At 34.1% G+C, this 20,353-nt stretch overlaps 3 protein-coding genes across 3 annotated transcripts; 2 read left to right on the forward strand and 1 right to left on the reverse strand.

Moving 5' to 3' along the window:
- Positions 1-5,845: 5,845 nt before the first annotated feature.
- Positions 5,846-6,358, forward strand: LOC110712979. The gene has a single exon (XM_021891437.1). It carries the CDS (start codon positions 5,846-5,848, stop codon positions 6,356-6,358), a length of 513 nt encoding a protein of 170 aa, XP_021747129.1.
- Positions 6,359-8,492: 2,134 nt separating this feature from the next.
- On the forward strand, positions 8,493-9,452 carry LOC110712980. Its single transcript, XM_021891438.1, has one exon. It carries the CDS (start codon positions 8,493-8,495, stop codon positions 9,450-9,452), a length of 960 nt encoding a protein of 319 aa, XP_021747130.1.
- Positions 9,453-15,787: 6,335 nt separating this feature from the next.
- LOC110712896 (cytokinin dehydrogenase 3-like) lies at positions 15,788-19,612 on the reverse strand. Its single transcript, XM_021891358.1, has 5 exons — positions 18,824-19,612; positions 18,203-18,330; positions 17,021-17,314; positions 16,643-16,911; positions 15,788-16,401 (listed from the first exon to the last, which is right to left on the reverse strand). Exons 1-5 carry the CDS (start codon positions 19,512-19,514, stop codon positions 16,074-16,076), a joined length of 1,710 nt encoding a protein of 569 aa, XP_021747050.1. The 5' UTR covers positions 19,515-19,612; the 3' UTR covers positions 15,788-16,073.
- Between the last annotated feature and the right edge of the window lie 741 nt (positions 19,613-20,353).

Below are 20,353 nucleotides of genomic sequence, written 5' to 3' on the forward strand. Positions count from 1 at the left end.
CTCAATCAGTCGTTTCTCTTTCTCTCTCCTCCTCTCTTCCTCTTTCTCTCTCCTCTCCTCTTCTTTCTCGATCTCCTTCTCCGTCCTCCTTCTATTTCTCTTCCCTCATCTCCTTCTCCCTCATCTCCTTCCAACATGCAACACCGTCCTCACTTCTTTCAATCGATTTCTTGGTATTTTTTTTATGTTATTTTGATTATTATTTTTTATTTCTGTTCATTTTTATTCGATTTTAATAGTTTTTTTTCCGATTTTGATTTATTTTTCTTCGAATTATGGGTATTTGTTTTCGATTTCATTTTTGGGTATTTGTTTTTCGATTTCATTTCTGGGTAATTGTTTTTCGATTTCATTTTTGGGTTTTGTTTTTCGATTTCATTTCTGGGTATTATTATTGTTTTTCGATTTTGATTCATTTTTCGATTATTATTTTTTCGATTTTAACTAATTTTCGATTTTAATTTTTTCGATTTTCTGGGTTTTAATTTTTTTTATCGATTTTTTTTAATTTTCTGGATTTTTAACTAATTTTCGATTTTAATTTTTTTTGGATTTTTTTTTAATTTTCTGGGTTTTATTTTTTTTCGATTTTCTTGGTTTTAATTTAATTTTTTCTTCATTTTCTGTATTTTCTGGGTTTTAACTAATTTTCGATTTTAATTTTTTCGATTTTTTGAGTTTTAATTTTTTTCGATTTTAATTTTTTCGATTTTTTTTTTAATTTCTGGGTTTTTAACTAATTTCACAGCTAATACATTTTAATTGATTTTGTTGGATGAACTAATTGGCGCAGGTATACTATTTGCTTTGCAGGCCTAAAATATTGCACATAATTGAAGAATCAAGAATCAAGAATCAAGAATATTGATTTAGATGTTTGGGTTTTTTTTTATTGTGATGTTGTAATATTTTTTTTTGATTTATATTGTAGTTCTTTTTTATTTATTTATATGTTGTAATTGTTTAATTTTATAATTTGTATATTGTAATTTTTTCTTGATTATATACTGTAAATTTTGGTTATATTCAATGATATTCGATTAATATGTTGTTGTTCTTATTTATTTTAGTCAATTTGATTTTTAAGTGAAAAATGACAACAACAACAAAAAAAAAAAAATTGATTTTTGGGGGTTTTTTGGCACCGGTTAACCGGTGCCAAAAACTTTGAAATAATTTTCTGTGGGCCTTTTTGGCACCGGTTAACCGGTGCCAATTTCGATTTTTGGCACCGGTTTGAACCGGTGCCTTTTTAAACCCTTTTTTGGCACCCCCCAACCGGTGCCTTAGGCCGGGTTTGAACCGGTGCCAAATTCATTTTTTCACGTAGTGTTAAAATAAGTTTTCAAAAATAGAGAGAAGAGAAAAGAAATTAAAACTATCCGCAACACTAGACTTTCCACACTTTCACTTCATTCGATTATGATTCGACGTGAAAGGTACTCATCAACGGGTTTGGTTTTGGGGAGACATAAATGGGTGTCTACAGAAGCCCCCACTTTGACTGAGTTTGGAGAAACGCGAGTTTCGAAAACAAAAGTCAAAGTATCGATAGGGACGGAGAATGATTCAGAACGTTTTGCGATCCTAAATCAATCTTGTAGCGCCGATACCTGCAAAACTAGCGTTAGTTAAACAGATAAGAGAGTTAAGAAACGCGTATCTTGCACCGTCGAGCACACGTCTCTAAAAGTAACCGATTGTTTTGATGACCTCCTGCAAGCTAGAGAATGCCATCCCGCTTGAAAACCGCTACGCCTGTAACTCCTTCCAATTTAGAAGATTTCTTCGCCTGAAACAATCTTCCTCCGCTTTGATAATATTCCACGTCCAAGGGAATACCATCGAAGATTATTTCTCTTGAAACAATCTCCATCCGCATTGATAATATTCCACATCCAAGGGAATACTATCGAAGATTATTCCTCTTGAAACAATCTTCAGTTGCTTTTTGACAACTTCCCACCATCTATGGAACGCCATCTTGCTGTTTGTTTTGACGATCTTCTGCAATCTAGGGAATGCCGTCGATCAATGTTGCTACATCTTGAGCCTTTTCTTGAGTCATAGTGACAACCTTTCCAATCATAGCAAAAGTCATCGAAGACCGCCTCATCATGAACCGCTCTTCTCATATCTTGGTGACAACCTCCACAATCTTACCGAACGCCGTCGAAGACCGCCCATCTCGTGCTATCTTCTCAAATCTCGGGTGACAACCTCCACAATCTTAGCGAATGCCGTCGAAGACCGCCCATCTCGTGCTATCTTCTCAAATCTTTGGTGACAACCTCCACAATCTTAGCGAATGCCGTCGAAGACCGCTCATCTCGTGCTATCTTCTCAAATCTTTAGTGACAACTTCCACAATCATAGCGAACACTGTCGAAGACCGCCCATCTCGTGCTATCTTCTCAAATCTTTAGTGACAACTTCCATAATCTTAGCGAATGCTGTCGAAAATAACTTTACTTGAAGTCATCCTCAGTTGTTGCGATTATATTCCGAAGAAAATTACCGAAGACCAACACTTGTCGATCTTTAAATCTCGCTCGAACTTTGCTTCCGCTATGCCTGTACGTCGGCGCTTTCGTTGCTTTGAACCTATACGTCGGTGCCTTTTCTGCTTTTGAGCCAATGCTTAGGCGTTTTAAGCTAAGTGAGACGATCTTTCATCAGGTCGACCACCTATTTGCGGTTGTAATCAAATCGACTACTCAATCATGTAAAATTGCTTATAGGGGCTAACTAGCGTACCAAGGAACCCAAAATCGTTGTTCTGTCGCTGCCACTTCGAAAGAGTCCGCTGAAGGTGCATATCCCAAAGCTCGTGAAGCAAAGCTAGCACTTGTATTCGATGTTGCTAGTAACAGGGAAATTCTAAGGCCGAGGAGTTTAATTGGTGTCGTGGAAGAACCCCCTCTTGAGGGTAATATTGTTGTACCTAGTGTGAAGGAGGATGTTGTGTTGAGGGAGGAGGGCTGACGAAGAATGTTGGGGGGTGGCTGGAGAGTAGTGGTGTGGGGAGTATGGAGGGAACAGGGGAAAGTGCTGGGAAAGAAGCTGGTCGTGGTGATGTAGGGGTCATAGGGGATGGTGGTAAAAACAAAGCAAGTAGCTCATGGAAAAGGGTAGTTAGAATGGAGGAAGGATATGGGGTTAATATGGGTGTGTCGGCTGTGCAGGGGGGTGGTGATGGTGTTGTGGGTGGGGGAAAAAGGGGTGGGTCGTGGATGGAGTTGGAAGATCAGAGTAGTAAAAGAAGGAAGGATGATGTAGATATTATCACTAGAAGCAATATAAACAAAGTAGAGGGGAGTGGTGGTGACCACACCCTCGAAGAGCAATGAAACTCTTAAGTTGGAACGTCCGAGGGGTTGGCAACCCTTGGACGGAGAGAATGGAGGGAAAGGCCGAATGTTGTGTTTTTTATGGAGACGAAGATTGATAGTAGTGTTTTGGAGAGAGTTAAAAGGAGAAATGGTTTTGATAATGGTATGTGTCTTAGTAGTGTTGGGAGATCGGGGGGTGTAGACACCCATTTGTGTCTCCCCAAAACTAAACCCAGTGATGAGTACCTTTCGCGTCGAATCATAATCGAATGAAGCGAAAGTGTGGAAATTTTAGCGTTGCGGATAGTTTTAATTTCTTTTCTCTTCTCTCTGTTTTTGAAAACTTATTTTAAGAAAACAGCCAATCCAGTTTGGTTGGTCCATGATATGGGTCCAATAATGGTGTAGTTGGATGAGGCTTGACAAGAGCTTTCCAACGATATATTATAAGCCCAATTCCGATGAATATTGAGGAAGTTATGACCAATTTACTAAACTGGGCCCGGTTTGAGCCTTATATGCGGCCCAATGATCTAGAGGAGGGCCTAATATGATTTATCATTCCTAATGCAATCAGGAATGGTTTTAGTCTTCTAGATTCTTCTAGAAGGTTCTTTTCATTCCTAATTCAATTAGCATTGATAAATTGACTTTTGTTGACTTTTCAGAGTTTTAATTAAAATCAAAGAGCATTTTTGAGGAAAAATACGATTTTATCTTCTTGTACGACAATTTTCATCTGATTTTAAAAAAACGCGTAATTTTCCAGATCAGCGCCAAACGCCAGCTGTAGCACCTGGCGCTACGCTTGGCGCCTGGCGCCAGCTTTGGCGCCTGACGCTAGTGTTGGCGCCTGGCGCCAACAACCAACGTTGGCGCTAGTTCAGTTTCATGTGCGCCAGACTATGTTTTGATATTTTATCTTTTTAGCTGATTTTCTCTATAAATAACGTATTAAAAACTCCGTTTTCGATAACCAGTTTTAATCAATAACCATTTTTAATCAATAATCAGTTTTAACCTACAATCACCAATTCTTATTCTCTCTCATTCTCACCAATTCTCATCAAGTTCTCCTTGATTACTCTCTCTCTCTCTTTCTCTCTCTCTCTCTCTCTCTCTCTCTCTCTCTCTCTCTCTCTCTCTCTCTCTCTCTTTCTAAACTAGCTTTTTATATACAAAATTCCGCATTCATTAGCTCTAGAACACCTAGCCATATTCGAAGTTGCCTTCGCCCTAGACTTGAAAGGTTTAATTTCTGAGGGTTTGGTCCCAAATCTCTCTTTCAATTATTTAATTTAATTGTTTGTTTATTATTTTCCTTGAAGTTACTAACGTGTGTATTTTGTTATCAGAAAGAGGTACGAGGCATCGAAGTAAGTACTTTAATGGTTTTATTGATGTTATGATATAGAGTTCATGCTTAGATTGTTATGATATTCCTAGTATCATGTCTAGGGTAATTTTATATCAAGTATGATTAGTACGATGCCTTATATGTTCTTCCTAATATTTACGATTGTTAGTATCATGTTAGGGCTAAAGCTTTGATTTTATTGTTTAGTGACATGCTAGGGTTTGTTATTAATCTTGTTAGTATTATGCCTAGGATCTTGCTATTTTCATTATGCTTTAACATGATTATTATGATTATGATTATTATAATTATTATTATCATGATTATTATCATGATTTTGATGATTATTATGTTGCTTGATGCTTTTTTATTGTTATTGCTTGATCACGCCTTTTATGCATGTTTAAAGGGAATTTGTACTTGTAATCACACTTAATAAGATAATTAATAATCTTGTTTAGGGTTAATTTGGTTATAATTCAAGTGATCGCCAATAATAGATTTATTTGTGCATTAAATTCAACCAACATAGATAAACAGGTTTAGGGTTAATCCTATTGATTGCATGTTAATTAAAAAGCGCACATGAATACGATCAGAATAAAGTAGAGGCCTATTATTAGGGCAGGTTCAATCTCTTTTAGGTTGGATTTGTACCTTCATCCCTGAACCCTTATTTGGTTCAAGACCTTATGGAGTTGACGATCTCTTGGATCGTTAAGGGGTGTAACCTTCACCTTGTGAACGGTTTACAAGTTCCTAAAACTTGTTGGCGACTCTTTTGCTCTATCTTCTTCCCTTTTGGACGCCACCGTACTTTAGTGTATGATCACAGTGGGTTTCAAGCTAGGGGGTTAACGCTTGAAATTATTCCCTACAGGGGGGTTGGGGTTTTGGTGGCGAGATGCTCACATAAATATTATTTCATATTCTATACACCATTTCGATGTAGATGTATGTGATATAAATGGGGTGCCGAGTTGGAGAGCTATAGGTATATATGGTTGGCCGGAGAACACAAATAAACATAAAACGTGGGAATTAAAGAAAAATATGAAAAAAAATCGTGTAATATTCCATGTATTATGTTTGGGGACTTCAATGAAATTGTGAGTATGTCGGAGAAGGAGGAGGTGTGGTTAGGAGGGAATGTATGATGGATGCTTTCAGGGATGCTATTGATGTGTGTGGGTTGAAAGATTTAGGATACAAGGGTTGCAAATTCACGTGGCAGTGGGGGAAATCGGAGGAGAATTTGATCAGAGAAAGGCTAGATAGTTTTTTGGGGGATGATGATTGGTGTGAGATGCATCCAAACTTCTCTATTAAGCACCTTGTACGTGAAGAATCGGACCATGCTCCGATTATGTTGGATACACTGAATTACTATGATAGAGGCAAGGGTGGAAAACTTTTTAGGTTCGAGGCTATGTGGCTCTCGAATGACTATTGTGAAGCGGTGATTTCGAAAGCTTGGGGCGATAGTGAGGGTTTAGAGGCACATCAGCGAACTGAGCAATGCACTTTGGGCCTTAAAAAGTGGTTTTCTTCCACTTTTAAAAACACTCAGAAGAAAATCAGAAGATTAGAGAAGGAACTGTTAGAAGCGCAAGGTGGTCATATTGATGCTGCTATGTTGGAATGCTGTGAAAAAATCTCGAATGAATAGGGGGAGCTAAGAAGGTTGGAGGAATCGTATTGGTATGCGAGGGCTCGTGGAAATGAAATGAGGGATGGGGATAAAAACACAGCATATTTTCATCGGAAGGCCAACCAACGCAAGAAAAAGAATCGCATCGATGGTTTGTTTGACAATGATGGGGTATGGAGGGATGATAACGAGCAGATTTGCAACATTATAGCCGACTATTTTTCACATCTTTTCTCTTCTGATAATCCAACTGAGTTCGAAGCTGCTACGGATGGTCTAAGCTCGGTGGTGACAGATTCAACAATTCCGTGCTTGAGGAGGAACCGACTGCTATGGAGATAAAAAACGCTTTGTTCCAAATGCACCCTAACAAAGCTCCGGGTACGGATGGTATACATGCTTTGTTCTTTCAAAAATTCTGGCATATTCTTAGCTCTAATATTATTAAACTTGTGCAAAATTGGTGGAGAGGTTTGATTAATATTTCTGAAATTAATAAAACCTGTATTGTACTTATCCCTAATTGCAATGATCCAAAGAATATGACAGAATATAGGCCTATTAGTTGCTGCAATGTGATTTATAAAATAATCTAAAAAACTGTGGCGAATAAATTGAAGTTGTTTCTTGATGAGATTATTTCTATAAATCAGAGTGCTTTTGTTCCGGGTCGTTTAATTACTGATAATGCCTTGATTGCGTTTGAGATTTTTCATTATATGAAAAGGAATGGCGAAGGTAGGAACGGGACAGTTGCTCTTAAATTAGATATGAGTAAGGCCTATGATAGGGTTGAGTAGTGCTTTTTGGAAAAAGTGATGATTAAAATGGGTTTTTGTGCTAGTTGGATTCGACGGGTGATGGATTGCATTTTGAGTGTTTCCTTCTCTTTTAAGGTGAATGGTGATATTTATGGGTCGATCTCCCCATCTAGGGGTCTCCAACAAGGTGATCCTATTTCTCCCTATTTGTTTCTTTTATGTGCAGACGCTTTCTCTTCTCTGATCTTCAAAGCTGTATTTGAAAGAAATCTTAGTGAGGTGAAAATCAGTCAATCGGGTCCGGGGATCTCACATCTCTTCTTTACGGATGATAGTATTCTATTTGTTAAAGCTACTCTGCAGGAGTGCTCGAAAATTGCTGAAATTATCAGTACGTATGAAAGAGCATCTGGTCATAAAGTTAATTTGGGGAAGACAGAGGTTGCATTTAGCAAATGTGTTACTAGTGATCGGAGAAATGCTATCATTAACACTCTTGGTGTTCGTGAAGTGGAGAGACATGAGAAGTATTTAGGGTTGCCTACTATGATCGGAAAATCAAAAAAAGCCATTTTCACTTGCTTGAAGGAGAGGATATGAAAGAAGTTGAATGGATGGAAAGAGAGGCTCCTATCGAAGCCGGGGAAGAAGGAAGTTCTAATCAAGGCCAATAGCTTATATGATGAGCATATTTAGAATTTCGGATGGGTTAATTGATGAATTTCACAATCTTCTTTGCCGGTTTTGGTGGGGTTCGAGACAAGATGCAAAGAAACTTCGTTGGAAGAATTGGGAGAAGTTGTGTCTTCCTAAGGACAAAGGGGGTTTAGGATTTCGTGATTTGAAGTGCTTTAATCAAGCCCTTTTAGCTAAACAATTATGGCGACTTCATTCGAATGAATCGACATTGCTTCATAAATTTCTCAAACCGAAGTATTTTAAGAACTCGAATGTGTTAGCAGCATGTCGGGGGTATGATCTAAGTTTCTCGTGGAGAAGCATGTGGGGGGGGGGGGGGGGGAAGGTTTACTTTGTGATGGGTTATTGTGGAGAAATGGGGATGGTAGACAAGTTCGAGTGTGGAAGGACCCATGGTTGGTTGTTGAGGGGCGTGTGATATATCCTAATAAGCCGATTGATTGTGATGAAGAAATGAAGGTATGTGATATATTTAGGGATGATTATGTTGAATGGGATTCGGGGAAAATTGGAAGACTATTTACTACGGAGGTGGGTGCGTGCATTTTGGCAACCCCACTGTCATCAAGGTAGCGTGCTGATACTATGTATTGGAAATATGATAGGAGAGGTGTTTATACAGTAAGTTTGGGTTATTGGTTGGCTAAACTGAGCAATGAAGATCAATCACAGCAGACTCATGATGATGCTATATGGAAGTCAATTTGGCGCATTGTGGTCCTCCGAAATTACAACATTTTATTTGGAGTGCTGTAAGGGGTAATTTGGCCGTGAAGGATAGATTGGTTTTTTGGCATATTACTCAAGATTCGTCATGCCAAGTGTGCGGGGCAGAGAAGGAAACAATCATACACTCCTTGCTCGAGTGTAAGGCTGCAAAGGACATCTGGGCGCACTGTGAACATTTTAGCAGCTTGGTTAATGCTCCAACTTCCTCATTTGCTGACCTTTGGACTTGGTTGAACTGCAAATTCAATAGGGAGGTGGTGAGGCAGCTGATCACTCTCATGTGGGCAGCTTGGAGGTGTAGAAACCTTGATGTCTTCGAAGAAGAGTGCTTATATCCTGTCATGGTTGCTGCGGGTTTCCTCTGTATGGTTTCAGAGTATAAATCCTATGCTCAGCGTGTCTTCAAGCCGTTTATGATGCCTGGTCCTGGAACAAGTGTGACGAGATGGTCTTCCCCTCCAATTGGATATATTAAGGTCAATATCGATGCTCATGTGCCTACAATGGGTATGGCAAGTTTAGGGGTAGTATGCAGGGATGCTCAGGGGTCTATTACTGCTACGGCTACAAGAAAAATCCATTCAACATCTCCAGAGTGTGCTGAAGCTCTGACAATCCGCTTTGCCTTACAGGTTGCAAGGAGGCTCGGTTTCTCTAAGATCCAAGTTGAATCTGATGCTTGGAATGTGGTTCAAGCTGTGAATGTGGATGATGGTGGTGTGTCTCCAATTCACTCAATTTATGATGATATTAGACAAGATAGGTTGCTCTTTGATGATTGTTCTTTTGCTCATGTTAACCGTAAATTTAATACGGTGGCTCATTTAGTTGCTAAAGGTGACACCGGAAACAATGTTGAAGTTGTACGTTTATGTTCCTTTCCTCAAAGTATAACAACTTTGGCGGAATTGAACCTTATTTAATAATATGAGCACTTATCTTGTTTCAAAAAAAAAAAAACGGTAGTTATTGATTATTAAGGTAATTAGCTTGGCAAAATAATTTATAATAATCTTTTATTATTATTATTATTATTATTATTATTATTATTATTATTATTATTATTATTATTATTATTATTATTATTATTATTATTATAATCTATGATATTTTTCCTAGTGTTGTGATTGATTTTTTTAATTTTTTCTAAAAGTAAAGATTTAGATAATAATTAATTTTTAACAATTAAGGCAATTGACCTATTAGTCAATTTTTTTATCTCATTAAATCTTTACTTAATTAGTGCTTTCCACAAAAAATAAAAAATAAAAATAAAGACACACCAGGAGATGACACGTGTCATTGCTGGTGTGTCTTTTACTATATAAGAGTTATTGATTAGGGTGGGAGCTTATAAAAAAGGTAATAGGGTCTTTTGCACATTTAATTAAATCATGCATTTAGTTTATTTCGTACTGTATTAGTAAGTTCATTTTTAAATTATTTGCAAATAAAGAATTTTTTTAAAAAATATAATTATTGAAATATGGGAAATAATAAAATTACAAAAATCAATATCTTTAATAATTTTTTTTTTGAATATTTTTAATAAAGTTTGAAATCATCAATATTAATAATTCAAAAAAAAATCAAAAATTGTACTTCCTCCGTTTTTTATATGCTAGAGTTGGGATTTTTCACTATTTATATGTGTCATTGACTTAATTTTCTACCAATATATAATATATAAATATGATCATATAAATATGTTGTTGGATTCATCATAATGGCTACTTTTATAAATTAACTTTTACATAATTTTTACTAGCCTCGAATTAAAGATGCTGCGGTCAAAGTTGTGTCTTGGCAAATGTGCAAATATAACCCTAGCTTATTAAAAAAAAACAGAGGGAGTATTTTTAAATTGTCATTTATTAGAAAAAAATGTAGAATATATTAATACTAATCAAACTAATTTATTTTATAGGGGAATAATACGTACTAGCATTTTTTTTTTTGAAAGAAAAATGAATACTGACCTCATTCTAATAACTAAAAAAATTTAGGAAAACTTAGGAGCTGAATTGAACTGAATGGAGCTGAAGTGAACTGAATTGAACTGAACTGAACTGAGGTGAAATGAATATTTTATGAGAAAAGGAGATTAAAAGATGAACTGAATTGAACTGAACTGAAGTGAACTAATTGGAGCTGAACTGAACTGAAATGAAGCTGAAGTGAACATGCCCTTAGTTTTAATACTAACCCTATTAAAATTTAGGGAATAATCCATATTTTACACTTCATCCACTCAAAACTTCATATACTTCTAATAATTATGTGTTGAGTCCTTTTTTATATGATACTTTTAAAATTTGTTGTCACTATAATTATTTAACAATCGTTCATCTATTGTATGTGGTTTAACTTAGTAGTTAGAAATAAAAGTATTGAAATTTACATAATACACGCTCATGGTACACCCTGCTTTAAACGCTGGAATTTACATCAAATTAATATGGAATCTGCCAACTTTACACACATACACACACATATATATCAACTCCACAATTCAAGGGATCATCAAGCTCATGGTACACCCGCGTGTATAATTCAATAATTATAAGAGTTTGTCGTTTTTTTTAGGAGTTGGCTTCTTATTTGTGGTTATGTATATGGTAATTTTTATTTGATTGCTTTTTCAAGTTTTAGATTTGATAATATTTTATTACATACCCTAATTTGTATTCTATGTCAATTAATCAACCCTGATTTGGGGTGTTTTTATTTTTTAATAGCAGCCTGTTTTGTGTATAGCTGTCCTTACCATGTGGCCAATTATAAAAAAAATCAAGTTACCCTTATAACACTAACCAAGTAACCCTTGTAATACTAATTTAGTAATCTCTTTAACACATATCGAGTAACCCCTATTACAGACGGTATAACCAGTCACATATAAGACTTTGTGTTTTAATAGTCCATATTTTAGAGGAAAATTGGCTTAAAATAATACCAACTATCAACTGTGTGTGCAAAATAATACGAACTTAATTATTTGCTATTAGCGGTACCACCTTTTATACTATATGTGCAAAATAGTACGCAAGTCAACAAAAACGTATTTTGAGTAAAATTGTGTCTATTTATTTTCATTATTTTATTTTATTTTTTTCAAAATACATATTGTATTAATAATTTCCTTTACAGTCAAATTAATAATGCATGCCCCACCCCTTTGTTAGGTTTTTTTAATTGTCAATATGTATTTATATAATTTATTTCAAAATACATGTAGTGATTATTTCTACTAACAGTCTATCACACAATAGTAAATAGGGTATTTTTGATTTAATTAGTTTCAAAATTTATTTTAAAAATCCAAAAAATTCCCTACATTATTTTGGTTGGTGAATGTGGAAAAATTTCGGATATTTTGAAACTAATTATATCAACATAATGATAATAATAAGGCATTTAAATACCCTATTTACTATTGTGTGATGTAGAAATTACTATATGTATTATGAAAAAAATTAATTACATGTTGATTTTTCCTAACAAAAGGGTGACCATTAATGCATTATCAATTTGGATTGTAAAGAAAATTGTTAACATAATGCTATATATGTATTTTGAAAAGAAAACAAAAAATTAATATAAAAAATAATTATTAATTACAAAGATAGACAGAATATTCATTGAAATACATTTTCGGAGATTAGCTTACTATTTTGCGCATATAGTATAAAAGGTGGTACCACTAATAGCAAATAGTTGAGTTTGTATTATTTTGCACACACCGATGATAGTTGGTATTATTTTAAGTCAATTTTCCTATTTTAGATACCAACTTTTCACTCCCCCTCCTCCCTTGACTTTGATAATACAGATGTAATAAACCAATCCATCAACATGTAGATATTAAAAATACTACATCGATCCGTTACATATTATTTTCAACGATTAGACATTTTTCCTCTCTACTTTATGTCAAATCATTGCAAATAATTAATATGTAACGGACGTAGTAGCAACATGATGCTATTTAGGCAATCAGATAATATAAAATGCTACTGTTATAACACGTGTTATTGATGGTGCATCCTTTAACAAAACACAAACAGACGAACGGCAAAGTAAGTATATCATTGGACATGCATCCTCTCAAATTTTTAATTCCATTCAAATATATAAGCTCATTGTCTTCTAGAATACGAAGTCTTTGTATATGATTGTAAACCATAAAAATTCAAACCTGCAATATATATTTAAAGAGGTAGAAAAATATACGGGAACAATGATTTTATTGATAATTTATGGGTTATAACTCTCGTAGATATCTTGATTCCTCTCTCCACATGGCTAGGGTTTTGATATTTGTTTATAGTACGGGGCCTTGTCGGCTTAATCCATACTATGAACCTACAATGTTTGGTAGTAGGGAGGAGATGGGGTCTTTGTGACTTATTCCATGCGAGCCTCATTAAACCCTAGATTCGACCCTCTTTAGATAGAGTGTCGTAAAGCTAAGATAATGATCAATGAGATTCTGAAGATAAATATCTTTATATATATATATATATATATATATATATATATATATATATATATATATATAATCTCCTTATTACATAAATCTGACACCTAATAACTTACAAAATTTCGGTGTCAACAATGATATTGATAGTTCATGCTACTGTAGGGAATAATTTCAAGCCTTAAAAATCCCACTAGCTCGAACCCCACTGTGATCATACACTAAAGTACGGTGGCGTCCAAAAGGGAAGAAAATAGAGCAAAAGAGTCGCCAACAAGTTTTTAAGGAACTTGTAAACCATCACGAGGTGAAAGTTACACCCCTTAACGATCCAAGAGATCATCAACTCCATAAGGTTATGAACCAAATAAGGGTTCGGGGATGATGGTACAAATCCAACCTAAAAGAGATTGAACCTGCCCTAATAATAGGCCTCTACTTTAATCTACTCGTATTCATGTGCGCTTTTTGACTAACATGCAATCAATAGGATTAACCCTAAACCTGTTTATCTATGTTGGTTGAATATAATGCACAAATAAACTATTATTGGCGATCACTTGAATTTATAATCACAATTAACCTAATAAGATTATTAATTATCTTATTAAGCATGATTGCAAATACGAATTCCCTTTAAACATGCAATAAAAGGTGATCAAACAATAAAGAATAAAATAATGAGCACATCAAGCAACATAATAAATGTCAACATCATGAATAATAATATTAATCATAATCATAATCATCATAATCATGTTAAAGCATAGCAAGATCCTAGGCATGATACTAACAAGATTAATAACAAATCCTAGCATGTCACCAAGCAATAAAAATCAAATCTTTAACCCTAACATGATACTAACAATCATAAATATTAGGAAGAATATAGGAAGCATCGTACTTTTAATCATACTTGATATTAAAGTTACCCTAGACATGATACTAGGAATTTATTGTTGTCACCCTAAACATCAAATTAAGGAAAACATCCTAACATGATACTAGGAATCAAAATAACAATCTAAGCATGATTCCTACATCATAATATCAATTAAACCATTAGAGTACTTACTTGGATGCCTCGTACCTCTTTCTAATAACAAAATACACACGTTAGTAACTTTAAGGAAAATAATAATCAAAACAATTAAATTAAATAATTGAAAGAGAGATTTGGGACCAAACCCTCAGAAATTAAAACCTTTCACGTCTAGGGCGAAGGCAACTTCGAATATGGATAGGTATATCAAGATCTTGCGAATGCGGAATTTTGTATAAAAGAACAAGAAAGAATTGAATGCTAAAGAATGAATGAAAGCTTGATGAATGAAGAGAATTGGTGAATGCTAATTAAAACTAATTGTTGATGAGAATTCGTCCCTGAAAACGGAGTTTTTAATACGATATTTATAGAGAAAATCATCCAAAAAAGATAATTTAACAAAACAGAGTCTGAAGATCGAAAAACAACCTTGGCGCCAGCCCTGGCTAGTTGGCGCCAGCACCAGTGGCTAGCGCCTGGCGCCAATCCTGGTTCTAGGCGCCAAGGCCTGGGGTTGGACGCCAAACTGATTTTTAACGCGTTTTCGAAAATCCGATAAATTTCCCGTACTGGAAGATAAAATAATATAATTTCAGTCGAAAATGCTATTTGATCTTGATTAAAACTCTGAAGAGTCCTAATTGAATTAAGAATGAAAAGAACCTTCTAGAATGTTCTAGAAGACTAAAACCATTCCTAATTACATTAGGAATGATAAATTATATTAGGCCCTCCCCTAGATCATTAGGCCGTACTTAAAACTCAAACCGGGCCCAGTTTAGTAAATTGGTCATAACTTCCTCAATATTCATCGGAATTGGGCTTATAATATATCGTTGGAAAGGTCTTTGCAAGCCCCATCCAACTACACCACTATTGGACCCATATCATGGATCAACCAAAACTGGATTGGCTGTTTTCTTAAAATAAAGTTTTCAAAAACAGGGAGAAGAGAAAAGAAATAAAACTTTCCGCAACGCTAGACCTTTCCACACTTTCGTTTCATTCGATTATGATTCGACGTAAAAGACACTCATCACCGAGTTTGGTTTTGGGGAGACACAAATGGGTGTCTACAGCTACCAAGCCATCAAAGTCGTCATTGTTTATGAATTATTGTACTTAAATTAAAGGCTCGACATTCTTGAATTTATTGACGGAGAAGACAACACTCCCTTAAATTACCTTACTACATACCTTCAACGTACAACAATAAACCGTTATTTCACACCTATTATATGAATTTACTACCTCTTACAAATCATATAATGCTTCCTTTTTTTTTTTTACTCTCCCTACTTGATTTGATGAATGAGTTATTTATTACGTTTGACTATTTGCATATCACTTGTACTAGCTACTACTTCTTTTCTAAACATATTTCTTTTATTCACATTTCATGCATTGTATTGTATAAAGAAATGCAATTCTGAGAGTGAGGGATAGCTCAAGTGGTTAGAGTTTTCCTCCCGGTTTCAGGAGATCTTGGGATTGATTCTCACCCCCGTCCTTGTGGATCTCTAAATACAAAAAAAAAAGTACAATTCTAAAAATATTTTTGAAATTTAATTAGATTTTCGGAATATTCTTAATTTGTTTTTTCAAAAAGTAGTACATTTGTAACGAGTTGCAAACTTGTGTACACATCCTTATAAGATATAAAGCATTGTTATAATAAAATACAGAGTAACACGTTCAATAACAATATTTTAACCAATTTATTCACTAAGTAGTTTTTATATAAGTGCATTAAATCGGTTGTTTTATTCGTAGTCTGCTTTTGAATAAGTCCATCACGATAAAGAAATGTCCCTATATACTTTATTAATTCTCTCACGTCTAAATAAAACTAGTTACAACAACAAATACATAACCAATTATCCATAATTACCTATAATTTATATCTATTGGCAATTTGGCATGTATTTGATCATCCATATACTAGACAAAATGGAGAGAATTTTCATAACTACTACAAAATATTCTATGTACAACGACTAAAGGCATAATGTAAGTCTTCTACATGGACCTACTTCGATCTTCACCTTGGTCTACACTATTAAATATCTTTTGACCAGGTGACAGAATCATTTTTGGATCAAATGAATTCTTTCTTTGTTGAAATATTCTCCATTTTTTGTGTCCAAAATGATTTTCCCACTCTTTTTTTGCGGTATAATGAGGAAGATATTGCTTAATCTTAATACCATGTTCTTCACAATATTTTAATATCTCCTCATTTTTTCTCTCCAATGCTTCCCAATCATCATAACCACTAGAATGGAGCAACCCTAGTGTGTAGAACACATCTTCTTCGGGTGTAACCGCGGACATCTTGTCGTCCCACCTGCATTATAGGTACCCCGTTAAAAATCCAGAGTTTAAAATGTTATGAATTGAATAATAATCACATTGTTGGTGTAATTTGATTTAGTAATTTTACTAATATATAAGTAATAAGGGTGCGTTCTCTTCAACTTTCAAAATTTTTTAAGGCTAATTAAGTCTGATATGTCCAAATCATTTAAATTCAGGTGAAGAGAACGCACCCTAATGATAAAGGTACTAAAATTATTAGCGTGACATACTTGTTACGGTTCAATGGATAAAGGAGGATTGGTCCGGCTAAATCCGTGTTATCTTTGGCGATGATGTTAGGAATAACATGGTAAAGATCCTCAATTTGAGATTTCGGTATGAAGATATTAAGCCATGGATGTGGAACTTCCCACAATCCTTTGGAATGAAGTTCTAACTCTCCTTTTCGAACTCGATTCAAGAACTCGACGAAAGATACATCCCTAGTGAAAATAAATTCCGGAATATAATTAAGCCCCTCGAGTTGCTTCTTTAGTTCCTACAAATGTTCGTGTACCATAACATGTTAAGCAAACACAAAAGAAATCAAGTACGTAATATAATGATAAATTAAGAGAGGTTGAAATAATGTAACAACTAATTATTACCTTATCCGTATTGGTGTCATCATCATGATCATAATAAAACTTTGCCACTTCTAAGAAGTAAAGTACACCATTAGGAACATTCAAAGAAGTAATTCTAAGTTGATCATTAGATGAAAAGAAAGAGGATCTCCAGTTATTTGGATTAGCTTGTTGCAAAATAATAGAACCTTCAACATAGTTTAAACCATGATTGATGTTGATTAACTCTTGGTAATTTCCATAAAGTGAGATTAAGTGTTCTTGATCTCTAGTAAATGTTGAAAAATCATCATAAAGCATCCGGACCCATTTCACCTACGAAATTAATCAAACAATTAATTTAAGTTAAAACACAAATTAATTAATAAGATGACGATTGACGTAAAAGCACATGTTATAGACTACACTAAGATGGAAAAAGGTACAACAAAAGAGGTCCACCTTTGTCATGGCTTTTCCAAGCTAAGTTTTAATTAATGTGTGCTTTGTATTTAATTACTTAGTACAATTAGTCTTGTGATTATTGTATGTACTTTGTAGGAAAGCAATAACACTCATAATAATTAGCCACATTATATATCATGTGAAACATTTATGTGACAGACCATTTCATAAGAGTAATTGATCAACATAAAAGGAGGTTTTATTGTCCTCTTTTTTCAGAGAGAAATTAAAATTAGCTCTAAGTGGGGAATTTGTTAAATCAAATCAAGTTTAATTTTGTGACAAAGCTGAAATTTTAATTTTAATTGTGATGATGATAAAGAGATTAAACTAATGGAAGAATAAAAAATAAAGAGAACTAGGCAAGGCAAGGCCACACCACATATATCCTCATCTACGATTTTACAAAGCTCACTAGAAGCACTTGCTAGGATGTCAACTAAATGTCCGTGTATAATTAGGTCACATATTTAAATCCTCCTCAGTGTTCACTATAATATTTCCGACTCATTTCACATGATTATATTATAGAGACGTGTATAAGTCATTATACTACAGAGACGTATATAAGTGTATAAGTCATTATACTACAGAGACGTATATAAGTCATTATGCTACGGAGCACGTACTAGATTCCCTAATGTTTACCTTAAAAATAAATTTGGTGCAACACCAAGTTGCATATGGTCGATAACCCGGACCACATTCAACAAATAAAAAAGGAGTTTATATATGAAGTATATAATTTAATTAAATTACCCTTTTTGGTGCTGCTTCTAGTCTAATTCTTGCTCTAGTAATAATTCCAAACTGTCCAAGTCCGCCTAAAACCGCATGAAATAACTCCGAATTTTTCTTCTTTGAAGATGTGATTAATTCTCCTTTTCCTGAAAACAAATAAATTAAAGTAAATATTCTAAACCAAAGAAAAGGATAAGTTTAAGCTGTTGAAAACTTGAAATAATTAATTACTTGTATATCATTGTTTTTTTTTTTTACCAAAATAATAAAATAAAATTAAAAACCCATAGATTGTAGTACAAAAAATCTTGTAAAACAAAATCCATGAATTCAATAAGTATCAAATTTAATTTTTTAAAAAACTCTTTCTAAAAAAACTTGTACCCTAGTATATTAATAAAATCCAATTAAGTTTACGGTAGATCTTAAATAAAACTTCTAAATCCCTATGAATTAGTGTTAACGGTATAATATAGTCTAAAAATACAAAATTTGGTTCCCCTTATTTGCACCAAAAAAATATAACTAATATAAAGTGTAATTAGTAGTTTTTGAGGAAAAGTGTAATTAATTAGTAGTTTAGAAGAACATAGAAATAGGTAATGAAAAAAATATTAGAGGAAGAATATGATAATATACCGGTAACAACATCCAATTCATGAACATTGGTTATCTGAGGACCATAACGAAAAGCTTGACCGCTAATCCCGGCGTTTGATAGGGTTCCGCCAACACTAAGGTACAAATAGTCGGTCCACGAGACGGGGGCTACACCGTGGTCTAGTGTAGCATGTAACACATCAACCCAAAACTGCTCACCACCAACATCAGCATAAAACCCTAGTAAAGGATCATGAGAAACCCTAATCCTATCATTATGATAATAATAATTATTATTATTATTTTTATCATCGTAATTATTATTATCAAAGTTGTTACGTGTAATAGGGTTGTTTAAAGATGGCATGTCTATAACAACACCATTTGCAACCATGGCTTGTCCCCTACAAGAATGACCTCGGCCTCGAGGCGCTATCTTAAATGGAGAGGAATGGTTGTTAGAGAATTTGAGTAAGGAGACTATATCACCAATGGAAGAAGGGTGTAACACGGCGGCCGGGTTCGTGTGGACTAGGTTGCCAAAATCAGTGGAAGCCATGGTTAGAGATGATTGGTCTAGGCTTAATCTAGAGGAAATGTCTAAACTTAAGAGATTAAGAGGAAGTAGGTCGGTCCATAACCTTTGATTAACACCTATGATTGGTATTAAACGGCTGATTATGAATATTATGAAGAAGTAAGATAAATATGTGAGAGTAGTTTTTGCCATATTTTTTGACAAGAGAAAATGATGTTGAATTGTTGTAGATGAATGAAGAAGAAAATAGGTGGAATTGGGAAATAATGTAGGAGATCTAAGCTCAGCTTGATGGGTGTATATATACCCAAAAATAATATTATAATAAGAAAATAAATTAAAAGAGGTATGAAATTATGATATGTGGATGTAGTTGTTTTCCTTTATATTTAATTAATTTGTCCTTTGATAAATGGTTACTTTAAGACTTTTAGTTACCAATGCAACTTACCATGAAGAATAATGTTTAGTAATGTTGAGTATGTTGTATAGTTGTATGTACCATATCAAAGGGAGATGTGATTTCAAGTACTCAAGATCTCAAGTCAAGGGTAAAAAAAAATAAAAAATAAAATAAATAAATAAATTAGTGTTTTGAGAGTTAAAGAGTGGGTGATAATAAGAATCGATTTCAAAATCTTTTAAAATTGGAGGGGAGCTCTAACCAGCCACTTGAGTTATCCCTCACTGTATTTGATTTATTGCATTCACAATTTTGCAAATGATTAAAAAAAAGTTATGACAAATTTGTCAAATTACAATCAACAAATTTATCTGACTTTAAAGAGTTATTACAGACACATTTATTCCATTATATATTCCCAACTATACATTTATGGTCCTTTGTTAATATTATTATACATCATTTTTTTTTTTTTTGAAATCCATTATATATATCAAATTTTAACCAATTATTAATTTACTATCAGTCTATCACTGATATGTTGCTAGTGTGTGTGTGTGTTTTGTTTTTTTTTTGGTGTGTGTGTATTTTTTTTTTTTTTTGGGTGTGTGTGTGTTAAATAACACTA

The sequence above is a fragment of the Chenopodium quinoa genome, unplaced genomic scaffold (assembly GCF_001683475.1).
Source record: "Chenopodium quinoa cultivar QQ74 unplaced genomic scaffold, ASM168347v1, whole genome shotgun sequence".
NCBI classification, from domain to species: Eukaryota; Viridiplantae; Streptophyta; class Magnoliopsida; order Caryophyllales; family Amaranthaceae; genus Chenopodium; species Chenopodium quinoa.

Coding starts and splice junctions, on each gene's coding strand:
- LOC110712979 (XM_021891437.1), top strand. CDS start 5,846: ATGGATGCTTTCAGGGATGCTATTGATGTGTGTGGGTTGAAAGATTTA.
- LOC110712980 (XM_021891438.1), top strand. CDS start 8,493: ATGGAAGTCAATTTGGCGCATTGTGGTCCTCCGAAATTACAACATTTT.
- LOC110712896 (XM_021891358.1), bottom strand. CDS start 19,514: ATGGCAAAAACTACTCTCACATATTTATCTTACTTCTTCATAATATTC. Junction 17,315..18,202: donor TAGAAGCAGCACCAAAAAGG/GTAATTTAATTA, acceptor TTAATTTCGTAG/GTGAAATGGGTCCGGATGCT. Junction 16,912..17,020: donor ATGACACCAATACGGATAAG/GTAATAATTAGT, acceptor GAACATTTGTAG/GAACTAAAGAAGCAACTCGA.